Genomic DNA, 26,609 nt, shown 5'->3' with positions numbered 1-26,609 from the left:
ATTATTTTTCACTAGTGTGTATGTGCGTGTGTGTGTGTGCATACGTCTGTGTGTGAATGTGAGCGTGTGTATGTATGAGTGTATGTATGAGTGTGAATGTGTGTGTGTGTGTGTGTGTGTGTGTGTGTGTGGCACGGACCTATTAAAAGGATGTTTTTAAAGTCATCCCACTTCGTTATGGTGTTTTTTCCTTTTATTGGTATAAAACACTTGTAATATAAACACCACCCCACGCACACACAAACACACCCCCGCACACACTGCCCCCTTGTGCTCGTTACAACACTTTGACACTGGAGACTCCTTCCACAAACGTGTCCTTACAGAATACTGCACCATGTGGAGGGAACGTCCTGGAGTTTGTTGTAGGAAATCAGCGTGATCCAGTGTACATTACAACATTAAACACACACAAGAAGACAAACCTTGCTGAAAAATGAGCAGATTCAGATTGTTACAGTGATTTAGCAACATATACTTGTATTTTCATATAAAATTATAGATTAGATTCCAATTAGTTTTTGCAAGATTTTATATTCTGAAATATTAATCAACTATATTAATTTTTTACTATCTGAACTGAGCAGGATATTCAGTGGAGTAAAAAGTGTCAAATCTATCTCATGTCATCATCGTCGTTATCATTAATTGGAGTTGGAGATTATGTTGTAATATTTACTTTAGAAAAGTTTACTTCTGCAGTTTCTTTCTTATATAAATGTATGATTAGAAAAATCTATAATTAAATAACATTAATTATTGTATGCGAAATACACAACTAGCAGTAGCAACAAAAATAATAACCGTTAATTATATGCAAATTCCTCGCCTCCTCCTTTTATTATTATTATTATTATTATTGCCAGAGGTGGCAAATGTACACACATCCTTCATTCAGTAGAAGTACAGAGTTCAGATACTCAAGTTTTAAAAGACTGTGGTAATAGTTGAAAGTGAAGAAGTTTGGCCTCTGACGTGTCCTTCAGTAAAAAGTAATCATTATTACTACCTGTTTTAGTGTCACGCTGGTAACTGAACCTCACATCATATTCATATATTAATACAAAAGAATTTCAAATGTTGTTCTCTAAGGAATGTATGCAGACTGAAGATCCACCATGTAGAACACAAGCAGAGAAAAGATGATGATGATGATGATCAGGACTGTGTCTGTTCTCAGTTATGACTTCATCACTGACTCCCTCTGTCTCATCCACACTCACTCCAGACTTCTTACTGCCTCCTGCCTGCTCATTGTGACCTTCAGAAACTCGTCTGTGGTGTGAGAGAGACGGGAAATGATCCACCAGTGGATTGAAAAAGCAGCACAATCACAGGAAACATGTTGATGTGCAGAAAACAGAGCACAACAAGAAGATAAAATATCGATCATGTCACCAAATGGATTGGAACTAAAGTAACGAGTCTGCTGTGTAAATGGAAGAAGTAGAAATTACAGATATTTGTGTAAAAAAATTAATGAGTGAAAGTAAAAAGAAAAAAACTGATGCCAGACAAATCTACTAAAAGTACACTGACGAAGTGTTTGTACTTTATTACTTATAAAGTACAAACTATTACTCCTTATTACTCCTCTGGTTATTGTTATGATTATTATACAATATTTTACAATTACACATTTACACAATTTACACAACTGTAACAAATAATAAAAAGTAACAAATATTTTTTATTACTAATTATTTATTAAAAATGTATTACTAATAAAACTCTCTTTCCCAAACACATACGCACAATAAGACACGCTTTATATACATATCGAATATAGTGGTTTAATTAATTAATTAATTAATTAATTTATTTGTTTATTTATTTAACTCTTCACTCAGCGCCATGTTGAGCCACAACGGTAAACATAGGACACGTGACCCACCATGTGACGTCACAGCCAACCCGGAAGCAGGAGCTCTAAACAGCTTGGTGAGGAGCGTTCCGTTTTCTCATTTTATATACAATTATTTCATCATTTTATTTAATAATGTTTATATAAAACATTAATTACATCTGTAGAGGATTTTTACCTGGTCGTGGGGTTCAATAAAGTACAGGTTTTACAGGAAAACTGGAGAGTGTTAGCTCAGTGGCTAGTGTTACATTTATATATATAAATAAATCAATCAATAAATAAGTTAAACGGTCTAATTTCTCTTCAGATTATTAAGATTGAAAATATATAAAATCTAAATAAGATTAAAAATAAATCACGTCCTGTCATTATTATTCTCGATGCAGTGATGTCTGGGGTTTTAACTTGTACACACATAATAATAATAATAATAATAATAATAATAATAATAATAATTAAAAAATAAATGCAAGTTGATTAAAAAAAGTTTTAAGAATAAATCAATTTAATGCAACACACTTTTTATATTGATTAAATTAAGTTTATATCCTATATAATGTGTGTGTGTGTGTGTGTGTGTGTGTGTGTGTGTTCTAATTTTCATATTATTTAAGACTTGAATGTAATTATCAAATGATTGTTTTTGTTACTGTAAATGTATTTATAGAGATATTTTCAAAGATGCATTTATTTTTAAAGATATTGACACTATGTCAAAGAATTGTATTGTGAACTCGAGGTCGGTGCTAAGTGAAATAAATATATATAAATATCTAAATATATTTATATAAAAAAATGAATTATTATGGATCTTATATAGCGCTCTCCATGCAGCACGTACTCTCGCGTGTAAAAACAAACAGCATGTGGTGTCAGTGATTTGCCTCTAGAGGGCACTCTTATAATGACAGCGGGCCTTCTCTGCCACGACAGCAACGGACGCAACCTGGAAAAACTATTGGTATTGATTTTTGCCGATTTGTAGTTCGGTGCCGATTAACCATCAAAACCATTGATTCGTTCGACCTTTATTGTGAACTGTTTACAATATGAAAATTAAAAATCTTGTTGCTCAAGCCTTTGTCCTACTCAACTTTAAACTAAAATATATAACATTTTTGCTCCACAGCAAAATGGTGTCTCTGGTCTGCACCATACAAGGCCACCTTGATGACGTGAACTGCTGCGCGTTCTCCTCCTCGCTCCTGGCCACCTGCTCGGCAGATAAAACCATCCGGGTCTACTCCACCCGAGACTTCTCCGAGCTCCCGTTCTCACCGCTTTCGGGTCACGGCTACGGCGTCCACTGCTGCTGTTTCAGCCCCTGCGGGCAGTACCTGGCGTCCTGCTCCACCGACGCTACCACGGTGGTGTGGGCGATGTGCAGCGGCGAGATAGAGGCCGTGCTCCAGCATCCTGGCAGGAGTCCGGTCAGAGTGTGCGCCTTCTCACCTGACTCCTCCTGCCTGATATCGGGAGCTTCAGATGGCACCGTGGCTCTGTGGGACTTCACCTCAAGGACTTTGCTCAGGTCCTCCTCCCTCTATTTCCTCCAGACGTCAAATGAAACCTTCACCGTGGTCACATTGTGATATGTTTTTCCTTGATTGCTGGTTTGACGTGTCCCTGCGTTTTTCCCTTTCCTCTGATTTCTGTTCTTGACGTTCAGGACTGGCGCCGTTCCTGACACCACGATGGTAGCATGTTCCTTCAGCCCGTGTGGTCAGCTGTTTGCTACAGGATCCACATATGGAGATCTGCGTATCTGGGACTTGGGAATGAACCAGCTCCATGCCGAGAAGTACGCCCATGACCTCGGGGTCACCTGCTGCCAGTTTGCACCGCAGATAATGACAGGTATGAGGAGCACTGTTTCATTTAACATCACTTTGAATTTGACTGTTATGTCCTTTAGCTTGAGTTGATTGACCTCTTTATCACTCTGTCTCTCAGATAATGCACTCTGTGTGGTCCAGTTCCGTTTGGCCTCCTGTGGTCAGGACGGCTTGTTGAAGGTCTGGCTGGTCTCCCGGAACTTCTCTACAGGTAAAGACTCACCTGCTTCCTGCTCTCCTTCATAATCCTGCCCCCCAAAGGATACTTTTGTATGGAGGAGATCTATAAAGAACAATCATTAAAACTTATGTTATTATTATTATTAGTACTCAGTTGGTATATTGGTGTTTTCCAGGTTGTAAGATGCAGCTGATACACACACTGTCAGGGCAGTCGTCTGCAGTCCTGTGCTGTTCCTACTCTGCAGACGGACAACTTTTAGTCTCTGGGTGAGAACATGGACATGATTTTCCTCCTCCTCCTGCTTGTTCTCCTGCTCCTTCCTTCTCCTGCTTCTTCTCCTGCTCCTCTTACTGCTTCTCTTCCTGTTCCTCTTCCTGCTTCTCTTCCTGTTCCTTCTCCTGCTGCTCTTGCTCCTGCTCCTTCTCTTCCTTTTGCTCCTGCTGCTCTTGCTCCTCCTCCTCTTTCTCTTCATTCTCTTCCTTCTTCTCTTTCCCCCTCTTTCTTCTCCCCCACCAAATTCTGCTTCTCCTTCTGTTCCTCCTCCTGCTGTTTATGCTCCTTCTTCTCTTTTTCCTGCTCTTTTCCTTCTCCACCTTCTTCTACCCCTGCTTCTCCTGCTATACCTGTTCTTTCTTCTCCTCCTTCACATCGGCACTTCAGTATTTCGGTTTGATGATTGCATTTCAGATCGTTACTGTTTGCACTGCTGAGTTCTGTAACTAGATGGCGCTGTGTACTCATGAATACTCTACACTGGCGGAGAAAGGTTTACTCGTTGTGTGTGTGTGTGTGTGTGTGTGTGTGTGTGTCTTCTTATTCCTTACTCCCAGGTCTATGGATAAGAGTGTTGCGGTTTATGAAGCAGTGAGTGAACCGTTTTATTCTTTACTAAATTTCCTTCTGAATAAAACCTGATCCAAAAAAATCCTGATCCTGATCCTGATCCTGTTTCTCACTGCAGAATAGTGGAGTTTTACTCTACACCCTGAACCAGCATGAGAGGTAAGTGCTCTCTCTCTCTCCCTCTCTTTCTCTCTCTCTCTCTCTCTCTCTCTCTCTCTCCACCTGTCTGCTTTTTCTTTCTTTTAGTGTCGGTTTGTGTCCATCTCTCTGTCTTTTTATTCTATTGTCCTTTTCAAAGTCCCTCTTTCTTTTCCTGTTTGTCCCCCCTCTTCTTCCTCTGTTCCATTACTTGACCTTTTGTCCTGTTTCTTTCCATCTCTTGTCTTTTATCTGCCTGCCCCCCTCTCTCTCTCTCTCATCCAATTTTTCTCTGTCACCTTTTCCATCTTTTCATTTTACTTTCTTTTGTGCTTTTTTCTCACCAATCTTTCCATCTGCTCGACCCTCTTTCTTTTTATCTGTCACTCTCTTCAACTATCTTTCTGTTTGTCCCCTGTCTCTCCCTCTAGTGTCTGTTTTTTTTTTTTCTGTCACACTCGGTTTTCTACAATATAAAATTACGATTTAGTAAAAATATTGTTTTGTAAATCAAAGTCTAGAATAATCCGGATACTTTTGAAAACGTTTTAAAAAAGGAGAGTTTTTCCTGGCGTTAGGAGCAGAGACCGGATCTGTACAGCTGTGATTGGTTGTTACACTGTAAGGCAGCAGTTGCCATAGCGGTACAGCGCCCCCTACTGTGCGACTAAACAAATGAAAACCATCAGAGATTGTAACGTAACGCATGTTATAGATGGAATTTAAAAGCATAATTTCAGATGTAAAAAAATCTTTAGGGAAGTCTACATATTTGAGTCTGGAATTTTGAAATGAAAAATGTGTGAGAACGCTTTATACATGTTTACGTTTCTCTCTCCGAACCCCCTGTAATGCGTCTGTGCTGCAGGTATGTGACGGCGTGTGCCTTCTCCCCGACCGCGCCCCTCATCGCCACCGGCTCCATGGACAAAACGGTGAACGTGTGGAGGGTGGAGGACGGCTGCAGCGCTCAGGGTGGGCCAACACCTTATCCCATAATGCTTTGCGTGACGTGCGTGTGTGTGTGTGTTCAGTGGAAATATCAGCAAAATATATTTTGTGAAAATGCGAATAATAATAATAATGGTTTATTTAATCACCAGGTGCTGGACCTGATGGCAAATCTCTTCCAGGTGTGTGTGTGTGTGTGTGTGTGTGTGTGTGTGTGTGTGTGTGTGTGTGTGTGTGTGTGCTTTATAAACATAGTCCATTAATCTTTCTCTCTGTCTCTAATCCAGTCTCATATAATAAGATTCTGTTTCTCTTCATCCTGGTTTAGAAGACGTCCCTTGTGGCTCACAGGAAGCAGGTGAGATCAATCAGGCAGCGATCTGGTAATGAAATCATTTTATTGCATCGTAAAGTTTAAACAGGTTTTAACAAGGAGTTCGGGGATCTGACAATCAAAAACCAATCAAGAACTAAAAGAAATACAAATACCAAAATAAAGGCAATTAAAAAAGAGAAAAAAAATCTATAAAGTAAAATAAAATATAGTAATATATATATATATATATATATATATATATATATATATATATATATATATATATATATATATATATATATATAAGACAAATAAATGGGAATAAAACAAAGATAGATTGATTTATTAATAAATCAATTATTAATGAATTAATTAAATTATACATTATATTAGTTATATTTCTTATATTTATTTATGAATTAATTATTAATTAGTTTATAGTTAATTTTATTAATTAAGTTTGCGTATTTACACCCACACACACACACACACACACACACACACACACACACACACAGAAAACACACATACACACAATGTAAAATTTGAATAGAATAGAAATAAAAATCAGTATAAGTGTTTAGGAAATAAAAAGTTAAAAATACTAAAAAAGAAAAAATTATTAGAAACACTACAAAAATACATAAAAGAAGAAAAAACCTACAATGTAACAATATAAAAAAAGTTGTATTAAATAAATTATAAAAAAAAAAGAAATTGGAATAAAACAAAGTAGACAATTAATTAATTAAATTACATAAAAAAAAAATGAGCCACCAAACTATAAACTAAGTTTGCTTACACACACACACACACACACACACACACACACACACAACATGCTGTAGAGATTGACAAGCATGTAGACCCAAACTTCGCTGAGAATCCAGATCATCATCTACTGGAGCATCTTCAGGTAGACATCACGTGACCTTCTACATTAATGCCGTTTCACAGGCCACGTATTTAATCACAGTGACGGCGCCGTCGGTTATCCGCTCCGCTTTGTCTCCGAGGCACTAAATCACACAGATTACACTCCCTGCAGGGCTCAGATCCATCACTTCCTGTTGCTGTGTCTGGCAGGCAGGAAGTGGCCGGGTCATTCCAGGCTGACGGTGAGCGATTGGTCGGAGGATGATGTGTCGGCATGGTTACGGGAGGAGGAGCTAGAGAGCCTCGTCAACACGTTTAAGGCCAATAACATCGACGGGGCAGAGCTTCTCTCACTCAGCAAGGAGAGCCTCAGCTCGGAGCTCCATATAGGTGACACACACACACACACACACACACACACACACACACACACACATATATATATATATATATATATATATATATATACATATATAACATTAATTTAAAAAGTGTGCAGTACCTAACTGAGGTTGTAGTATTTGAATCTCAATTCAAACTTTTGTTGAGAAGTGGAAATGTGAACGCTGTACGTGTTCCCGCTCTGTGATTGGTCAGAGTCGTTGGGTTTGCGCAGTAAAATTCTGCGCAAGATCGAGGAGCTGAAGATGGCCCCGGTGTCCGACGGCATTCCTGACGAGTTCCTCTGCCCCATCACGCACGAGGTCATGAAAGACCCGGTGATCGCTGCAGGTCCGTGTTTAATCCGATGAAAACAAATTTCATATGTACAAAGTGAACATTGTTAACGCGTGTTTGTGTGTGTGTGTGTGTGTGTGTGTGTGTGATGTGCCGCAGATGGCTACTCGTACGAGCGGGAGGCCATCGAGGGCTGGATCAAGACGAAGACCCGCTCCAGCCCCATGACCAACCTGCCCCTGCAGACCACCCTCCTCACCCCTAACCGCACGCTCAAAATGGCCATCTGCCGCTGGACCAACAGCCAGTGATCAGCCGCGGCACACGTTCTCTCACAACGCTAGCTAACGCTGTAATGATTCTGAATCCGGTATGCTGGAAGCTTGCCACAATCCTCAAACACGCCGTATCGACGGTTAGCATGTCATCCTCGTCTAGACGTGCGCTTAATTAAAACGCAAAACTATGCAAAAGATGAACGACGTGCCTTGAGCCTGGAGTCTGTAGGAACCTCACGATACGGGTTTCTACATGGGTTTTCAGTCAAATCAATGGAGCTGAACTTTATTTAACCTGAAAAAAATCTATACATTATTTAAGGCTTATGTTAAGTTTATCTGTAAAAATGTGACAATTCGAGCAGCCAATTACTGATCATAATGAATGATTCATTGTTCAATTAATATCAATCATCATTTAAACAGTTATTGGTCAATTAAAAAATTTGCATTAATAGTTCAATTAATAATGAATGCAAATTAATTTCACTAATCGATTAACTAATTAATTGATGATTGATTAATTACTCATAATTATCGTCTCACAGCGAACTCTTAGGTTGAAAACCAGCACACTCCTAATGGCAGCCACAAGAAGGACCAGTTATACCCTATGTAGTGAGATTAGAAGGTGAATAGGATGTGACGTCACTGTGATCAGATCTTAGGAACGTCTGGGAAAATGTGAAGTATCTGTAATAAAATCTACTTCTATTCGAACGCATTACAATCAAATCTAAAATCTTACTGCATTAACTAATCACTTCACTGACTCTCAATGTTCATTTGCTCAATTAGCTCATTTTACTGCTCATCACATGTATGATCTCATGTATGATGTATGAAAGTAATTTTTATTACCAGCTGCAGGATTTTGCACTCCGACACAGCGTTTGTGATCGTCTGCATAGCCGAGGCTTTTTATAACACGCTACGCATTCAAATACACCGATGATGCTTTAGTTATTCATGTTTAGGCTCCGCCCAGCCACGATCAGCGCAAAGCAGCCAATCACAACGCTGGTAACATTCCATATACACACACACACACACACACACACACACACACACACACACACACAGAGCCTGTTAAAAGTGTGTAGTCGTTTATGGTTTTTGAGAGACACGTACATGTTCCTTATGTTTCTATGCAACAGTTTTCACGTTAACTAGACGAATTTTTACATTTCCAGATGTTCCACTTTATCTTAGTTGAAAACTATGAAAGCATGAACATCATCTTTACACACTCTCGGGATCCGGACGCTTCGTTTCTCCAAACGTTCGCCTGAAATACTTTTCCGTGCCTCTTGTACAACTCGCCAAAGATGTTCTTCACCAGTCGAAGATTTCTTTCTTGTGATGCAGTTCATCCCAGAGCAGTTCAGCAGGATTTAGGTGCGGTGACTGGGCAGGTCGTTCCAGGATAGAGATCACTCCAGACGACTGTTTACTCTCTAAGAGCTCGGACGTATTCGTAGCTTCGGCTCATCATCTTGTACGGTGAAGTCGGTTCCAATGAGCCGCAGTCCAGACAGAACTGCATGGTGCATGTTGAAGTATAAAGCCATGTTTGTTCAGGATTCCTTTCACTTTCTGGAAGCTTCCCTGCTCCAACCATTAAGCTTCTATCTGATCACATCATCATCTCTCCTCCTCGCCATCTCACATCTCAAGTTCTTCTGTTGGAGACAAAAACGTCCCATTTGGACTCCACAGAATTTTCTTCCACTCATTCGCCGCTTAATTCTTGTGTGTTTGTGCCTTCGCTGCATAGAAACCATAAGTTTTCCCCGCACTTTAAATCGGCTCTGTAGCACTGCTGTACTGCTGCACTGCTGCACTGGATTCGAGCCGTGTAAATACACACACAACCCTGGATGTGGCTTTGCAGTTTCATACAGACGGGTTAACGAAGGGTTAAATAAGTCTCAATAAAATTCCACTCTTTGACGCACGTTTTTATTTTTTTTTACGTCTCTCATTTCTTCCAAACTGCATCCCGGTCGATTTTTTATTTGCAAACACTATGCACTTGTAACCCAAGGTCACCCAAGGTCACAGACGTGAAGCCGGTGCTTGAAGTGGGCCTTTATTGTCGCGTTATGCAGCAAAATCGAAATACAATCAATAACAGTATTGTATATGGAACCCGAACGCGAATAACATACATATAAAATAATCTCTTAAACGTCACCGGTCTCGCGAAAACCTGAAACGGTTTCGCTTTCGGGATTAAACCACCGCTCACAGAGAGCCGAGCGAAGAAGTTCACGCCTCCTCACATAGACGTGGGTGAAAAATGGTTTCCTGTTTATTATGAGTATAAGACTGCACTATAAAGGGGGCATATAGTAATCCGTCATATATATATATATATATATATATATATGTTCAATTGGCAAAAGTATTGGGACACCCGCCTTTTCCAGCCATATGTGGTTCTTCCTCAAACTGTGACCCCAAAGTTGGAGGCACACAATTTAGTCGGATGTTTTTGGATGCGGTGGCAGGAAATTTTCCCTTCATTTAAACTTGAAGACCCAAACCTGTTTCAGCATCACAATGCCATGAAGATACATGGGTTGATGTGGAAGATCTCCTGCTGTAGAGCTCTGACCCTCAACCCTATTGAAGATTTTATCCATATAATGTAGGATTTATCCGTTTGTTGATCATAATTGCTATTTTAATAAACTTTCTTTTGAGCTTGAGATATAGATTTTTGTTGGGATGATGATAGTGATGAGGATGAAGAAGAAACATCTTTGAAATCTCACACTGTCGTCTTTTTGAGGGTGTGCGAACTTGTGCGCTCGCCTGTACGTGAACCTGAAGTCTTCATAAAGCATTAATTCTGGAAAGATTCTGAACTTTATAATATATTTATATGTAGCTGTGCAAAAATAACAATATAAAATGTTTTAAACGATAAACGAAGCTATAGAAGCCATAAATAAATTAATCGATATATTAGCAAGTAGAGAGGGTTATAAGGGAACGCACCACGCGCACACACACACACACACACACACACACGCGCATACGCATACATGCCCCGGTCAGGAATAACAGTGTGCTAGGCATAAATACTGCAATAAGAGACTCGTTAGAGAAATCACAGCTGCTAAAACTTATCAATTACCTACCGTGTAATACGTGACGGTCATTCAGCGGTTCCTGATCGGGGCTTTAAAGTGTTTTATCTGCCCTTATAGAAGAGTTCTACAGTAAACCCTGCTGCTGCAGCATGGGATAATTAGTACAGTACAGAAATCTCGTTACGTTCCTATTCGTAAAGCCGTTACTTGTTCGCCGTGGAGGTAAAATGCTGCCTGTTAAATGAGACATAAAGGCTAAAAGCAAAGCCTGATTCGTTAAACGTCGCTAACCGGTTGACGCAGAGTTTGTGCTTTTGGCGCTGCGGTCTTCACGGCTACACGTTGGACTCGATGAAGGAGCGTTTAGGTTTGATGGAACTGATGAGGATGGGGTTGTCGCGCGCCAGGTTGGCCTGCTTGTGCTGCTTGGCGGAGTGCAGCTCTTCCCCGTGAGTGCCGTTGTGGAAGGTCTCCTGGTAGGCGCTGCTTCCCGTTTTAGGGTACTGGAGGTCACAGGTCAGTCCCTGCACCAGTTCTTCCGTAGCGTGACCCTGCCAGCTGTGATTGTGCAGCGGTAGCTGTTGGAAGCGCGCCGTCTTGTCCGTGACGCCCATGAACGGGCGCGGTTTGTGCTCTTGCAGCCTGGAGGACACGTCGGAGACGGAAGCGGCGTTCTCGTTGGAGACCGAGCTGCGGTTGCGGTCCGATTGCACCCCGCCGAACGCCAGGCTCCCGGACGAGCTGGACACGCGCATGCTGCTGCTTCGGATGAACTCGGACCTACACTCTGGAGCACACTCTGCTGCCAGGGGCATGGTGTCCAGGTGACCCAGATGACCCCTGCCTCCTTGGGTGTCTCTGAGCGGCTCTCTGGTGTGTAAGCAGGCCCTGTGGTGGCTGTGGCTCTCTCGGCTCTTCACGCTCTGAGCCTGTCTGGACGGAAGGCGCCTGTGGGCTGACGGAGAAAGCGACTGATTCCCAGACAGCACCAGGCAAAGAGAGTCGGGCAGAGTTCGGCTCTGCTGCCAGTTCTCTTTCCTTTTCTCTTCTTTACTCGTCCTCTCCTCAACGCTCTCCTCCACCTGCACCAGCTTTATCCCGAGGCTCTCAGAACTTTTATGAGGCGTCCGAACGAGCACAGCTTCCTCCTCCTCCTCTCCATCATCATCGTCCTCGTCTTCGTCATCTTCGTCCGCCTCGGGCTGAGCGTGCGATGACGTGTGTTTCCCACCCGGGCGCTGATGGCACTCTTCTTCCACACGGGCCAGCAGGCGTCGGATCTCTCGGTTACTGGGACACAGACGCGCCGCCTCGTGGAGATCGGACAGCGCTGCCGCAAACTGCCTGAGAGACACAGATCGAAAATGAGAACCTTGGACTGCTTTTACATTTGCTGATTGTGTTTGTTTTTTTCCCGTTATCTCTTTACCCTGAATACATTAGTACATAGCATTTATAGAGACTGCACACGGTTTTGTTCTAAGTGTTCTGATCTGCTGTGATGCGTAGTGGAGCTTCTCACCTGCTGCTCCTCTTAGCTCGAGCACGAGCGTAAAAAGCTTCGTACGACCTCGGCTTCAGTTCCAAAGCCTTAGTGGCAAATTCTTCCGCCATGCCAAAGTCCTGCAGAGAGACAGAAGGAAAAGAGAAAGAGACGCAGAGAAGAAGAGAAGGACAGAAGGGTGGAGGGGAGGAGAAAGCGACCTTTATTATCACAAGCAAGATGTCAGTTTTGTCACAGATTCGCAATGGCTAAAGATGTAAAAAAGTGTTGGCATTTGTTTCATGAAGCATTGTTTTTAGCACACATGCATCTGTAAAAAACGATTAATTTATGCAGAATTATTATTATTATATGTGCTATATTTTTATTATTTAGAAAATGACAAATAAGTTGTGACCAATATTTTAGATCGATTTCTTCTCGCTAAACTGTTTCTCGAGCGCGTTCTCTCGTCACCGCCGCTGCTGAGTGAATATGGCGCAACGCAACGCTACGGAGACCGAGGCTCTCCTGAGAGTAAAAAAGAATTCAGATTAACATGGCAGAGGTAGAGCTGTAACTACTGCACACAGAACAGGAAAAGGACGTCTGGTTTTATTTGATCTTTTTCCTTTTTTTTTCTGCACAACAAGGCGTGTTTCTGAACCGAAGAAATAAAAGCGGCATATCAGTAACATTTTGAATTGCAGAGTCGAAATCGTATCTAAATAACTAAACAGTATATATGCATGTGGAAGCAGCCGCGTGGACGAGCGCCGGTACGCCAGTGGAAGGCGGAGAATATGCTGCTAGGTTTGCATGCCGTGCAAAACCTATTTAACAATATAAACAATATTTGTTTCATTTGTTGTATCGATTTCATCATCGAAAAGTCTTATCTTGGGGACCATCTGTGTTTTAAAGAATAGCATTTTAACCACAGACACAACCTGCTGGACCACAACCTGCTGGTCCGCTGCTTAAATCAGATTGCGTTGGGAAATTATCAGTAGTAAACAGTTACATAATAAAATAATCAGAACGGTGGAGTTTGTAGATGTTCATGAAGATGTTTTCTCTCTAGCTTTGTCCGTGTATTGCGGCTGCGCTGAGCGCTTCGGTGATCAGCCGGAGCTTATTATAATTCTGTCCTTGAGCAGAAGGTCGAAAAGATAGTGAGGCTAAAGATAATGGTGCTCTTTAAACGCTTAATGACGGACTGTTGTATTAAAATGGCTATTATACCTTTCACGCAATTCTTGCCAGCGGGTATCGGAGGAAGCCGGTGTGATCAAGCACAAGGTCTTCTCAATCATATTAGCAGCTTGAGGCAGATCTCTTTTTAATAGCGGACTGGAGGAGAATCATTTATGCGAAAAGAATCTGTAGCCAGTTGGTTGTGTTTAGTTGTTTTCAGTAGAAATAAGTCGATTGCTTAGAGAATGGCAGCGTCTCTTTCTGCTTTTAAAAACCGGAGAACATTTTAACCTGACACATGGTTGCCTCTGCAAGGAGGTTACACAAAAAATATACAGATTCAACAATGGTTCCAGTTTTGTGGAGATTTCTTATTTGATGTCCATCTATAATATAAAAAGTCGATAAAGGAGCTTGAAATGCCTTGGCATGGAAGGGAAGTGCCTCCAAAATTGTAGTTCAGTGGTTAAGATGTCAAACTTCTGATCAGAAGGTTGTGAGTAAAAATCCTACCACCACCAAGATGCCACTGCTGGGCCCTTGAGCATGGCCCTTAGCCTTCACCTGCTGTTGTTTGAATAAGATCATTGTAGTTCGCGCTGAAGAAGGGCCTCTGCCGTAAATGTTATATTATGGATAGAACGTTAAATAGACAAACCATAGACAAACTTAAAGGCGACGAGATGATAGACAAACGGATTCTTTTCATTTTATTCTTTATTCACTCCGTAACATTCTATGATGTGACGGTGACTCACGTTGGTTTTGCGGCGGCAGCGGGACAGGTTGAGGTACAGAGAGACCCGCAGCTCTCGAAAGGCCTTCAGGTCTTCCCCGAAGCCTTCTCTTGGAAACTTCCTTAGTGCGTACTGGTACCTCTGAGCTGCTTCCTTCATCTTCCCTTTCTGAGAAGAAACGAGGACTTGAGAGGTGAGAGGTTTAAAGAAACACCTCCCTAAGAGAAGAAGTATCACCCGCCCATGACTGACCTTGTACAGCAGGTTGCCTTCCTCCATCAGCTTCTGCAGCAGGATGATGAGGATGTCGGGTTTAGAAGTGGCCATGGCCCAGGCAGCATTTCCTTCAGGGAGAGCGGAGGGAGAACAAAAAAAAAATGAGAGAGAGAGAGAGAGAGAAACGGACGTTAGATCGCACGTCTCACCGCCTCCCTCTGTCTCCTTACCGTTATCTAGACTGGCCTGAGAGAGTTACCTAAAGCTTGTACCTGATCGATCATAGGGAGACGTGCGGTACCCTTTAGCAGCAGGTAAGTGAAGGCCAAAAAGAGAAAGAGAGAAGTAATGTGAGAGGAGTAAAAACACCCACACACAAACACACACCATACAAATCTACACACACAATATAAAGTCCTGATTACAATATTTAAAGGGGTGGTTAACAATGTTTTAGCGTACATTCAGCAGCACCTGAATGCTAGCGTGAGAAAGCGTGAGAGGTGAGGTGCTTTCTGGATTAATAACCTGTTTCTCCTGATCGTTTGGAAATGTTTGGTGAACATCAATGATTTTTCCAAATCCTGGTACATCAAAAAGAAGCCCTCTGAGCTGATATGTCCCTCCTTGGAACAGATATTTCAGATATTTAGTTCTGACTTTTGCTGACTGGGAAAAGGGGGAAAAGTTGTACCGCACATTTTAATCATGGAAAAATCATTGATTGCCCCTTTAATCGTAAAAAAAAAAATCCCTATCAGCACCATTAATCGTGGAAAGAAATCACTGACCACACCTGAATTGTGGAAAAAAACACTGGCCACGTGAAAAAATCACTGACCGCATCTTTAATTGTGGAAAAAAATCATACCGCACCTTTAATCATGGAAAAATCATCGATCGCACTTTTTAATCATTAAAAAAAAAAAAATCCACTGACCTCATGGGAAAATGACAACGCACTTTTAATCGTGAAAAAAAAAAATCACTGACCGCACCTTTAATGCAGATTATATACACACACACATACACACACACACACACAAAACGTTTCCTATCACTACAGCAAATTTAACGCTACATTAAAAGACACGACTCAACTAAAAAAGGAATAATTTTTTCCTGTATATTTTTTCACCAGAAGAGGAGGAAACGATGTAGAGACACATGGCATTTGTCAAACCTCAGCCCAGCCTGTACTTATCCTGCTGTCTGATTACGGTGGGCAGAGCTTTCGGTTAATGCGAATTTAGACGTGGTTGTTTTTTAGTGGTTCGGTGGTCAGTGCTGAAATCAAACCTACCGCTCAGGGGAAGAAAAGAAAAGCGGCAGAGTGCTTAGCTAACTGGAGCAGCACGCACCATGCTTTTTTCTCCATCTGGTCTCAAAGTGAGACGTCTGAGTTCTACTGTAACCGGGGTGGGGGGACGGGAAGGACGTGTGACGTTAATCATTTCTGCGGTTTGGACCCAGACGGCCTCGTACGCATTGTAGTGTTTTTTTTTGTCTTTATTTTGTGGCTCGGTCACAACGAGACGAGTCTCGACACAAGCTTCAATTTAGACATTATTATTCGCTCGATATGTGTCCGGAAAAAAACCACGCTGTATTTTGTATAGAATCTTTTTTAACTATTAATATGAAGAAAATTCGACAGGATTAAATTCTTCGAGATGCAATGAAGCTCCTTTTTTTGCTGGAAGTAATGACAGATCGTACATCACTGACGCTGCAGTTAAGGAGTGGGCCAGTGGCTCAGCGGGTTTGCGCAAAACGTAGCGTGAAAACATGGCCTCGTTTCCGTTACATTTAGGACTCAGCAGAGGAATAGAGCGTGTGCTGAAGAGAGAGAGAGAGAGAAAGAAACAGCCACATTCTGGATTCGGCTGATCTAATTTCAGTGTAAAGGGTAAACTCAGGAGAAAGGTGTGTGTGTGTGTGTGTGTGTGTGTAGAGAGTGTTCTGGAGCACTCCTCACCCAGCTTGGCCCCTTTCTTCAGCAGAGTGACGACGACCGAAGTGTTGCGGCTGCCGATGGCGCGGTCGAGGGGTCTCATGCCGCTGTAGTCCATGTGCTCGATCACAGCGCCACGTTCCACCAGGTAGTGCACCTGCAGCAGCGAGGAAACACGCAAACACTCAAAACACCGTAATCTCACACACACTGAAGGCCGGGTCACAGGAGATCATAACCAGGTGCTGACAGGAGTGAAGACACTCTGGATTGGAGCTGTGCATAAAAATATCTCAGCGTCGGGGGAGGGGCAGTATTTAGCTTTTAGTAATTGAAGTGTTAATTAAGTCATTGATGCAGCCGAGTGGTTGAGGCATTGGATTCTGGATCGGGAGGTCACATGTTTAAATCCCTGCCACTGATGGGCCCTTGGCCAAGGCCCTTAACCTCAACTGCTTGGATGTAAAGTAGCTCTGGACAACAGCATCAATTCAATATTTCATAAAAGGCTTTTGTATTTTTGCTTTGATTTAAATCTATAATACAACTATTGTTGTACTAAATGACAAAACAGGATCGTTTAATTAATTTAATGAAATTCAATTATTTAATTAATTAATTGGACTCAATACATGTAAATATATATTTTTTTATTATTTTATCCTGAAGTTGTACATAGGCCTGTGTTTTACCTCAACACAACACTCCAATCACGTGTCCTAAGGTAATCACGATCGCCCGGTGTGTGTGTGTGTGTGTGTGTGTGTGTTTGTGTTTTAATCTCTATTTTCAACGCACAATGTCGGCGTCTCCGTAAAAAGCGGCGAGGTCGAGAGGAGTGCGTCCGTTCTTATCAGCGTGATCGATTTGAGCTCCTCTGTCCACCAGCAGCTCCACTACGCCCTTCTGGCCCTTCAGACACGCCCAGCTCAGCGGCGTCAGGCCTTCCTTATCCACCGCGCTCATGCACGCTCCTGCATCACAAACACGATCACTAGTACGAAATACCTGCAACATGCACCCTCCTCACTTTATCAGAGCTCGCCGTACTCACCCTGCGAGAGAAGGAAGTCCACGGTGGTCACATGACCCTCACTGGCCGCAACCATCAGCAGAGAGCGGCCATGTTTGTCGGAGACGTCGAGCTCGGCACCGTGCTGCAGCAGCAGTTCCACGACCTAACCAGAGAAAACGGGAAACTCGAGCATTATACAATCCGTTTGTGTGTGTGTGTGTGTGGATGAAATCTAGTGCAGCTTCCCAAACCTATAACCCTACTGAGTGTAGTTTTCTGGACGCGCTTTGATTTTCAATTTACACCATATGTTTGGAAGGTGAAGACTAACACAGGGCTGAAATCTGAGCTTCTTGTTTACAATATTTGATCGTCAGAGACGGATGAAACTGATATAATTGTATCTGCTCTACTGCACTATAGATTCTATCTACTGTATTGTAATAAAGTCTGTACTGTACAATGCTGTATTGTTCCACACTCTACTGTACTAAACAATACAATACTGTACAATACTACACCATACTGCTCTGTACCCATATGTATTATATTATACTGTACTTAAGTATAACAGTTTCAGGACCGTGCAGGACCCTGGTTTTAGGAGCTCACCTGCGTGTGTCCGTGTTTCACAGCGGTGTAAATGGGATTTACGCCCCTGCGGTTTGGCTGCGTTATCGTGGCCCCCTGTTCCAGCAGGAACACACACGTGTCCAGCTTCCCCCGGCCGGCAGCAGCACTCAGAGCTAACGTCAGAGACAAGTCAAATTACTCAAATTATACTGAGGCTCATCGTACATCTGCATGAAAATTCAGGATTCTTTTTTTACACAGACACACACACACACACACACCTGTCTCCCCCCATAGCGTGTCAAGGCCATCGATTTGCACGCTCAGCTCGTTCTTATTCAGACCCACCAAGTTCTTCAGCACCTGTACAGCAAGAACATGACAAACTGAGTCAATAGAATATAATACAGGGTTGTCCTGCATGTCTAGCATCGTTGGGTTAATAGATCTGAGCAGGGAAGAGCAAATCCAAATAATTCCACTCATGGAAAAACGGATATTTTGCAAGCAACTGCTTTTGTTTCACCACACATCATTTTTTTTTTATCCATCACACACCCTGTAGGTCACAATGCACTACATGGATGCATGTTTGTAGACACCTGACCATCATATGCATCCTAGTTCATCCTGAAGGTGTTCACTGGGTTTGAGGAAAATAAGGTCTCTGTGCAGGACACATGAAACCCTCTTCCACTACAACCTTAACACACCATGTCCTCATAAAGCTCATAGTCATGGTGGAACAGTGTTTGAGTGTCTTAGTTAAAGTAGTCGTGAATCCACTGTCATCGTTTCAGAAAACAAACACTGCATAAAATCCCCCCCAAAATATATAGAGTTTTGTATTGAGAGAAACCCGATGGAAAGAAACTGCAGCACCTTCAGTGGGTTAGGCTTCCTCAGTAATGGAAGAGTAATACGAGTTGTATCCTTTTATGTGTGTGCGTGTGTGTGTGTGTGTGTGTGTGTGTGTGTGTGTGTGTGTGTGTGTGTTTGTGTGTGTGTTACCTGGACGTGTCCCATGCTAGAGGCAGCGACGAAGGCTTGCTGCACTATTCTGCCCTTGTGGCTTTGTTCAGCCTGTGCTGCGTCAGAGCTCCATTCCTGTTCCAGAAGATACTGAAGGATTTCAGCATGACCTCTCAGGGCAGCGTGAACCACCACACACTGACCGCTCTTATCCATGTGATCCACCTGGTGTGCAGGATTCAAACGAAATAAAACCCAGGGTTCATCTTCCAGATTTGGGGTGCATGGATCATGAATGAATCAGAAGTAGAACATTTAATTGATCCTTTAGTAAAATGGTTTGGTTGCAGTTGCCCAGTAAAAGATGAAAGTAAAAATAATTAAATAAATAATCAGAAAAGTCAAGACTACAATAATTGTGAGCAACTCATAAAATATCTCAACATTTGCGATCATCACAGTTCCAACACCAGCTTCTCCATGCCAGAGCCTTTAACATTCTTATTAAATATTAGTATGGCATGAAAACCTATAACTATATATAGATATATCTTTATTATCCATATTGTATAATATCTATTTCACGGAGCAGCAGTTTAACACTCAGAGGGAGGAGTTTCGGAGTTTGATGGCCGCAGGCAGATCTTCTGTGGCGCTCTAGGGTGCATCGTGGACGCATGTGTGATGTGGAAAGCTGCAAGATGGTGGAGCCTTTGTGACAGGGAGGCCTGTGTAAGTGCAGAACTTGTAAGAAGAACCTACTGGAATAGAGTAGACGAACAGGCTTCTGTGGTACAGTGTAATATTATAACGCCTAAAGGAATAATACTTTACGTGGACTTCATTTCTGGGTCGCTGTACAGTTTTGAAACCAGGCCACCCATTTCGTCCTGACACATTTGCCTAAGAACCTTAATTGAGACTTAAATATGGAGTAGAGGGAACATCCAGACTGACCTTTGCCCCTTTCCGGCAGAGCAGGTTTACCACGCCGAGGTGTCCGGCGGCCGCGGCGTAACACACGGGCGTCATGCCGTTCTCCGATACGCCGTCCACCGGAGCGCCGAACTCTAGCAGGAGAGCCACCATCTCCAGATGACCCAGGTGAGACTGTACACACAGGGCAGGGGCGCTGTTGAGCACCTCGGTGCGGTAACACACATTCGCTCCGCCCAGGATCAGCAACCGAGACACCTGAGGAAACACAGGAGTGACGGATGGATTTCTTTGGGTATTAAAAAAAACATCAATAAACCCCCAAAAGAGAACTCTGGCTTGAATAAATTACAACTGGGAAAATTTCATGCTGCCAAATGCATCCGAAGGCGTCCTACACAATTGTGTGCCAAATTTATAGTTAAAGTGTTCAGAAGAACCACATATGGCTGGAAAAGTCATGTGTCCCAATCCTTTGTTCGATTTAGTATGTATACATACGTATAAGAACCATTTAATGCCAAGTAAGAAAAAGCCCAAAGAAAACCTCTTTCTGGAGCTCGTCTGACTGAAGTGTGTTACGAGAGAAGGTTATTGAATTCCCCCTTGCAGCAGTAATAAAATAATAAGCCTTCATCCCCTTTACAAACACATCATAAGATCCTTTTTAAACATCGTGCTGGTGTTTCCCGCATTCGTTTAATGCTGGGATGTGCATCACAACCGAAGAGAGATGAGGCGGGATGAAGGGGGATGAAGTGGGATGAAGCAGGTAAAAGCGGGATAAAGTAGGATGAAAGTGGATGAAGCAAGATGAAGCGAGATGAAGTAGGATAAAGAGGGATGAAGCAGGATTAAGAGGGATAAAGCAGGATAAATCAGGAAGAAGTGAGATGAAGGGGGATGATGTGGGATGAAGAGGGATGAAGCGGGATAAAGCAGGATGAAGGGGGATGAAGAGCGATGAAGCGGAATGAAACGGGATGAAGAAGGATGAAGCGGGATGTAGCAGGATGAAGCAAGATGAAGGGGAATGAAGCAGGATGAAGATGGATGAAACGGTGTGTAGCAGGATGAAGGGAATGAAGCAGGATAAAGAAGGATGAAGCGGGATGTAGCAGGATGAAGCAAGATGAAGGGAAATGAAGCAGGATGAAGAGGGATGAAACGGTATGTAGCAGGATGAAGGGGAATGAAGCAGGATAAGGCAGAACAAAGCAGGATGATGCAGGATGGAAGGGGATGAAGCAGGATGAAGCAGAATGAAGTTTGGGCTGATTACCGTGCTATTTGTTATGTAAGCTTGTTTTTGATTAGGCGTAAAAAAGCTTCCGAAGGTACGGCATGTGTTGGGCACGTGAAGGACAAGGATGTGGACGTGTGTGCGAGTGTGTGCGATTGTGTGCATGTGTGTGTTACTGTAACTCACCTTGACGTTGGGTGTGTAGAGGTTTCGGAGTGAGGACAGAGCAGCAGACAGGCTGTCTGTACTGTGACTGATCCACAGGGCCTGGAGAACGCTGGAGGACACGCCCGTCCTCTTGCTGAGTCCCTGCGAGGAGAACAGCGTGGAAAACATCGTTAACTCACTCTGATGAAAGATGTGATCTTTCACCTTCTGTCTCTTCAGCCTGCATCAGTATTCATGTCATGTTTTATTGAGGCTGTCTGAAGAAACCACACTACATGGCCAAAAGTTTGTGGACACCCGAGCATAAGATTGGTATGTGCTTCTTTTTTGAAAATCCCATTCCAGATTGAGTCTCTATTTACTGCTATAATGAGCTCCACTCTTCTGGGAAGATGTTCCACTAGATTGTGTGAAGATCAGCTACAATGGTTTTAGTTTAGTTAAGTCAGGTACTGATGTGGGTGAGGGAAGAGGGTTTAGAGCTCTATAGCAGGAGATCTTCCATCAAATCCAACCCATGGAAAGCAACTGTGTTTAGGAAAGAACCACACATGGGTGGAATTGTTGGGTGTCGGGTGTCAATTCTTTTGACCCTTCCCACTTCACTGCTATCGGTGAAATTCTTCATGTGAAATGTGACCGCGTGCGTCCGGGTGTATGTACCTTGAATATGTGTGCTTTGAGGATGTGGTGACCCAGCTCCATGGTCTGCTGCCTGTTCAGCTTCCCTTCTTGTCGAGAGAGCATGAAGGCCATCAGGGCATGTCCGCTCCTGTGTGACACGAGTGAAACCAGCCACATCAAATAACAGCAACAAAATTATACAACAATTAAATCAGTCAAAAGTTCCATAAAAAAAGCAGCTTCTGACCAAACAAAATGTTTATATTTATGTTTATATGTGATACAGTTTATATCAATTTCCCTAAATTTCTAATTCATTCCGATAAATTCCTGTTAATTCCCATAGATTCCTGGTAAGTATCCCACTTTTTGGAATAATTCCCAAATTTCCCAGATAAAGATCCCTTGGAAATTTCCGGAAATTTTTCACCCCTTTGCAGCCCTAATCATCAACTGTTCACTACGAAATTAATTAAATATGCAAATTTTATTCGTCCTGAAACCTAAAGCTCTCATCTGTTGATAGAAAATCGGGTTATCCGATACAATTAAATGTGAATTTGTGAATTATATGACGGCTCACGTCCACACACACACACACACACACACACACACACACACCCACCAGAGGTGGGAAGTAACGGAGTACAAATACTTTGTTACTGTACTTAAGTAGTATTTATTTTTCAGACAACATTTTACTTTTACTCATTACATTTTTACACAAATATCTGTACTTTTTACTTTTTACATTTTCAAAACCGGCTCGTTACTTTAGTTTTAATCCACTGATTTGGTGAAATGTTTTTTTTATTTTCACTGTGCGCCGATTTCAGCCGAACAACTGATTTCCTGTTACTGCGCGTCTTTTTCAATCCGCTGGTGTATAAAGTCCTGACTCTCACTCACCACAGATGTAGACTAGTTTATGGAGCTAAGAATCAGCAGGCAGAAGGCAGTGAGAAGTTTGGGGTTAATGTGGATGAGACAGAGGGAGTCAGTGATGAGAACATGACTGAGATCTGACACATTCCTGATCATCATCATCTTTTCTCTGCTTGTGTTCTATATGTGGATCTTCAGCCTGCATACATTCATTAGGTAACAACATTTTAATTAGTTTTGTATTAATATATATGTATGTATGTATGTATGTATGTATGTATATATATATATATTTGGCTGTCAAAATTAAAATTATTGTAAACGGCACTAAATTTTGTTAACGCTATTTATTCAGCGCACATTTCTGTTTCACCATTTTTATAGAAAAAGTAAATACATAAATAAATAACTAAATAAAAAAGAGGCGCAATTAAAACCTTCAGCAAAAAATACGTTTATCCACGACGTCCTTTCTTAGATATAAAATAAATAAATAAACTCCAGATAAAATTTTTTAATCAGTAAATTTTTGTTTTATTTCTGCGCCAAGTCTCAAATCAAACACCAAATCCGCCATGTTTTACACAATTAACCCTCTAGGTGGCGTTTTGTGGGTTTTTCCCTCATAATGGCGACACAAACTTAAATGACTGTCTTTATTGATCGTACAGATAAAAACAATACATCATTCAAATCTGTAAAATGTCTATAATTTTATATATATAAGCTTCCTGACTTGACTTGAAGAGGTGCAGTTTCTCCGGTATCACCTCATTAACTGTCCGTGTGGAAACATAGCAAAGGCTCTTAATGATGTCCACACGTCTCTGCACTGATATAGCCTTTATATTTAATCACTGTACATATGCTTACATACATATCACATGCTGTAAATATGATACATGTTTAACACCTCCAAGCTGCCAGTTTTGGGCACCTGAGCAAGCCCTTAACTCACTACTGCTCATTTAGTAAATGAGATCATTAAGAGTCACTCGGGAGAAACACTTCCAACAGGAAGTGGCTATATCTCGCTATCTTTGTCTCTCTATTTTCTCTATCTAATTGTCTCTGTGTCTCTTTTAGTAAATGTCTCTGTCTCACTGTATATGTCTCTCTCTTGCTGTCTCTCAATTTGTTTCTCACTCTTTCTAAAGCTGTGTCTGTGTCTCTTTGTCTTTGTCTCTGTCTTTCCTGCTTATTTACATGTCTAACAAAGTTTTGAATTTTGAAAGTAATGCCATTAGTCATCTATGATAAAAGACTTTCCTGGTTCGATTCTTACCTCTAGTTTCATATTGAACATTATAAGAAGTTTTTAAAAACAGAACAATAAAAGGTCATTAAAATTGGTTGCTGGTAAATCATGGTATATCAGTGGTGCAGGTGTTGGAGATGTGGTTCTTGTACCTGAGTCACTTCTCATAGACTTCGAGTAACTGAAAGAATGAACAGGAAGGAGAAGTTTTGACCCTCTACCATCATGATCTAAGAGAAAACAGTGGTCTCTTAACTATAGAAAAACCAAGAGTCCAATAAGCAAAGGCTTGTTTGTCACCCCTCTGGTAGTGTAGTGGTTAGTAATGCAGCCTCTGCTATCTGACTCACCCGGTTCAATTCCTACCCTGTAGCTTTCCTTTAAATTGTTTAAAAAGTTTTATAAAAAAAACAAAAAAGGTCATAAAAATCCAGTTCTTGCAGGAGATCCTGTGGCTCAATTGGAAGAGCTTTGCCTCTGGGTTGAGAGGTTGCTGGTTCAAACCCCAGCCAGGGCTCAAAGTTAAGAGTGTGGAAGGTTCTGGTGACCGTAGTGAGGAAGGTGTCAGAAATGGCTGCGTGGAAGGTCGGATGTGGACGGTTTCAGAGGGCGTATCCTGAACCAGGGGGGCAATATTCAGGCGTCTGCCCCCCTGGCGTCTGAGAAGCTGAAAACAGGGAGTTATGAAGCAAAAACATCCAAAAAAAGTATGAACTTAGGCTCCTGGCCCAAAAATTTTTTTTTCTCACCTCCCCATAAATGCAAAACTTTCACCCTCAATATTTATATTTATTTATTTTTTTTTTTTTTTGAGGCTATAACCCAGCAGGTTTTTACAGCCTTTGCTCAGTCACCCACTCCATTGCTCACCACACACTAATTTCCACACAACTTACCCAGTGTGGGGACAAGCCAGATTTGAACCAGCAACCTCTGAGCTCAGAGGTAAGGCTTTTACCACAAAGCCATCAAGTCCCACAACTCACCTTCTTTTTTTGGGGGGTTTATCCTTTGTTTCATGCTTCAAAGCAAGAAATTTAGACCAAAAAGAAACACAGAAAGCAGGATTCGAAACCCTGAACCCCACCAACAGCAAAATACCAGTCTTAACCCACTGAACCATCAGGAAGGACAAGCTGTGCCAATTGTTAGAGCAGGTCTATCTTTTCTTTCAAATCATTAACACAAGAATATAATGCTAAAGACAGACTTAGGAAGCAAAACCATATCATGACTAGCAGGGACAATGCAGGATTTAAACCCTAATTCACACCATTAGCAAGGCACCAGCACTAACCCACTGAACCATCAGGAAGGACAAGCTTGGAAGCTTGTTTAGAGCAGATCTATCTTTCTTTTTAACCCATCAAAACGAGAATATGAAGATGTAGGAATCAGGAATTTAACCTACCTCATGACTAGCAGACAGAAAGCCAGGTTTGAACCCTGAGCACCAACATTAGCAAAGTACCAGCCTTAACCCACTAAACCATCAGGAAAAAACAGGATAGGAAGCTTGATTAGAGCAGGTCTATCTTTCTTTTCAAACTATCAACACAAGAATTTAAGGCTAAAGAAAGATGTAGGAAGCAAATACAGATGTAAGTAACACAAGTTGAACCCACATTGTAAATAGCAGGAAAATAGCAGGATTCGAACCATAAACCCACCACCAGCGAGATACCAACATTAACCCATTGAACCATCGGTGAGGACAGGCTGGGAAGTTTGTTAAGAGCAGGTCTATCTTTCTTTTCAACCTATTAAAAACAAAAATCTATCGCTGAAGAAAAATTTAGGAAGTGAATCCTGATCGTGACTGGCAGGCAGAAAGCAGGATTCGAACCCTGAACCCCACCAAAAGCATGACACCTGATTTAACCCACTGGACCATCAAAGAAGACAGGCCAGGAAGTTTGTTTAGAGCAGGTCTATCTACCTTTAAACCATCAACACAAGAATATAAAGCTAAAGAAAGATTTAGGAAGCAGGAACATAACCGACATCGCAACTAGCAGGATTCAAACCCTGCTCCTTACCACCAGCGAGACACCAGCCTTAATCCACTGAACCATGGAAGAGATCAAACTGTGATGCATGTTTAGATGAGGCACAAGCCTTAAAACACTGAGCGACCACTGCTGAACAGCATGTGTGCTTTTTGGAGGGTTCATACTTTGTTTCATGCCAGTGCAGTAAGAAGGAAGGCATGTAGGACTGGCTTTGAAACCGGATCACCAGCATGGACTATATTAAGGACCATGTTCAGGCTTAACCCACT

The 26,609-nt window shown here is 42.0% G+C and overlaps 2 protein-coding genes across 5 annotated transcripts in view; one reads left to right on the top strand and one right to left on the bottom strand.

Moving 5' to 3' along the window:
• The first annotated feature begins 1,847 nt into the window (after positions 1-1,847).
• On the top strand, positions 1,848-8,690 carry wdsub1 (WD repeat, sterile alpha motif and U-box domain containing 1). The gene is made up of 13 exons (XM_046843307.1): positions 1,848-1,941; positions 2,997-3,398; positions 3,537-3,724; positions 3,821-3,913; positions 4,059-4,152; positions 4,717-4,750; positions 4,848-4,888; positions 5,736-5,842; positions 5,971-6,000; positions 6,147-6,176; positions 7,221-7,400; positions 7,608-7,742; positions 7,848-8,690. The coding sequence occupies exons 2-13, from the start codon at positions 3,001-3,003 to the stop codon at positions 7,997-7,999; spliced, it is 1,482 nt and encodes a 493-aa protein (XP_046699263.1). The 5' UTR covers positions 1,848-1,941; positions 2,997-3,000; the 3' UTR covers positions 8,000-8,690.
• Positions 8,691-10,480: 1,790 nt separating this feature from the next.
• The window catches only part of tanc1a (tetratricopeptide repeat, ankyrin repeat and coiled-coil containing 1a), a 59,476-nt gene continuing 43,347 nt past the window's right edge, over positions 10,481-26,609 (bottom strand). For 3 of the 4 annotated variants that reach the window (XM_046842944.1, XM_046843101.1, XM_046843192.1), the window contains 14 exons: positions 22,225-22,333; positions 21,580-21,702; positions 20,172-20,408; positions 19,254-19,439; positions 18,524-18,605; positions 18,282-18,415; positions 17,709-17,832; positions 17,453-17,628; positions 16,679-16,811; positions 14,973-15,002; positions 14,737-14,828; positions 14,506-14,652; positions 12,590-12,690; positions 10,481-12,411 (listed from right to left, as the gene is read on the bottom strand). In XM_046842944.1, coding sequence (XP_046698900.1) covers positions 11,403-12,411; positions 12,590-12,690; positions 14,506-14,652; positions 14,737-14,828; positions 14,973-15,002; positions 16,679-16,811; positions 17,453-17,628; positions 17,709-17,832; positions 18,282-18,415; positions 18,524-18,605; positions 19,254-19,439; positions 20,172-20,408; positions 21,580-21,702; positions 22,225-22,333 — 2,683 coding nt within the window. In that variant the 3' untranslated portion in view covers positions 10,481-11,402. The remainder of the gene's footprint in view (positions 12,412-12,589; positions 12,691-14,505; positions 14,653-14,736; positions 14,829-14,972; positions 15,003-16,678; positions 16,812-17,452; positions 17,629-17,708; positions 17,833-18,281; positions 18,416-18,523; positions 18,606-19,253; positions 19,440-20,171; positions 20,409-21,579; positions 21,703-22,224; positions 22,334-26,609) is intronic. The other variant, XM_046843021.1, reaches the window with a different exon arrangement.

The sequence above is a fragment of the Silurus meridionalis genome, chromosome 1 (assembly GCF_014805685.1).
Source record: "Silurus meridionalis isolate SWU-2019-XX chromosome 1, ASM1480568v1, whole genome shotgun sequence".
NCBI lineage: Eukaryota > Metazoa > Chordata > Actinopteri > Siluriformes > Siluridae > Silurus > Silurus meridionalis.
This window is presented reverse-complemented; position numbering and strand designations above follow the sequence as displayed.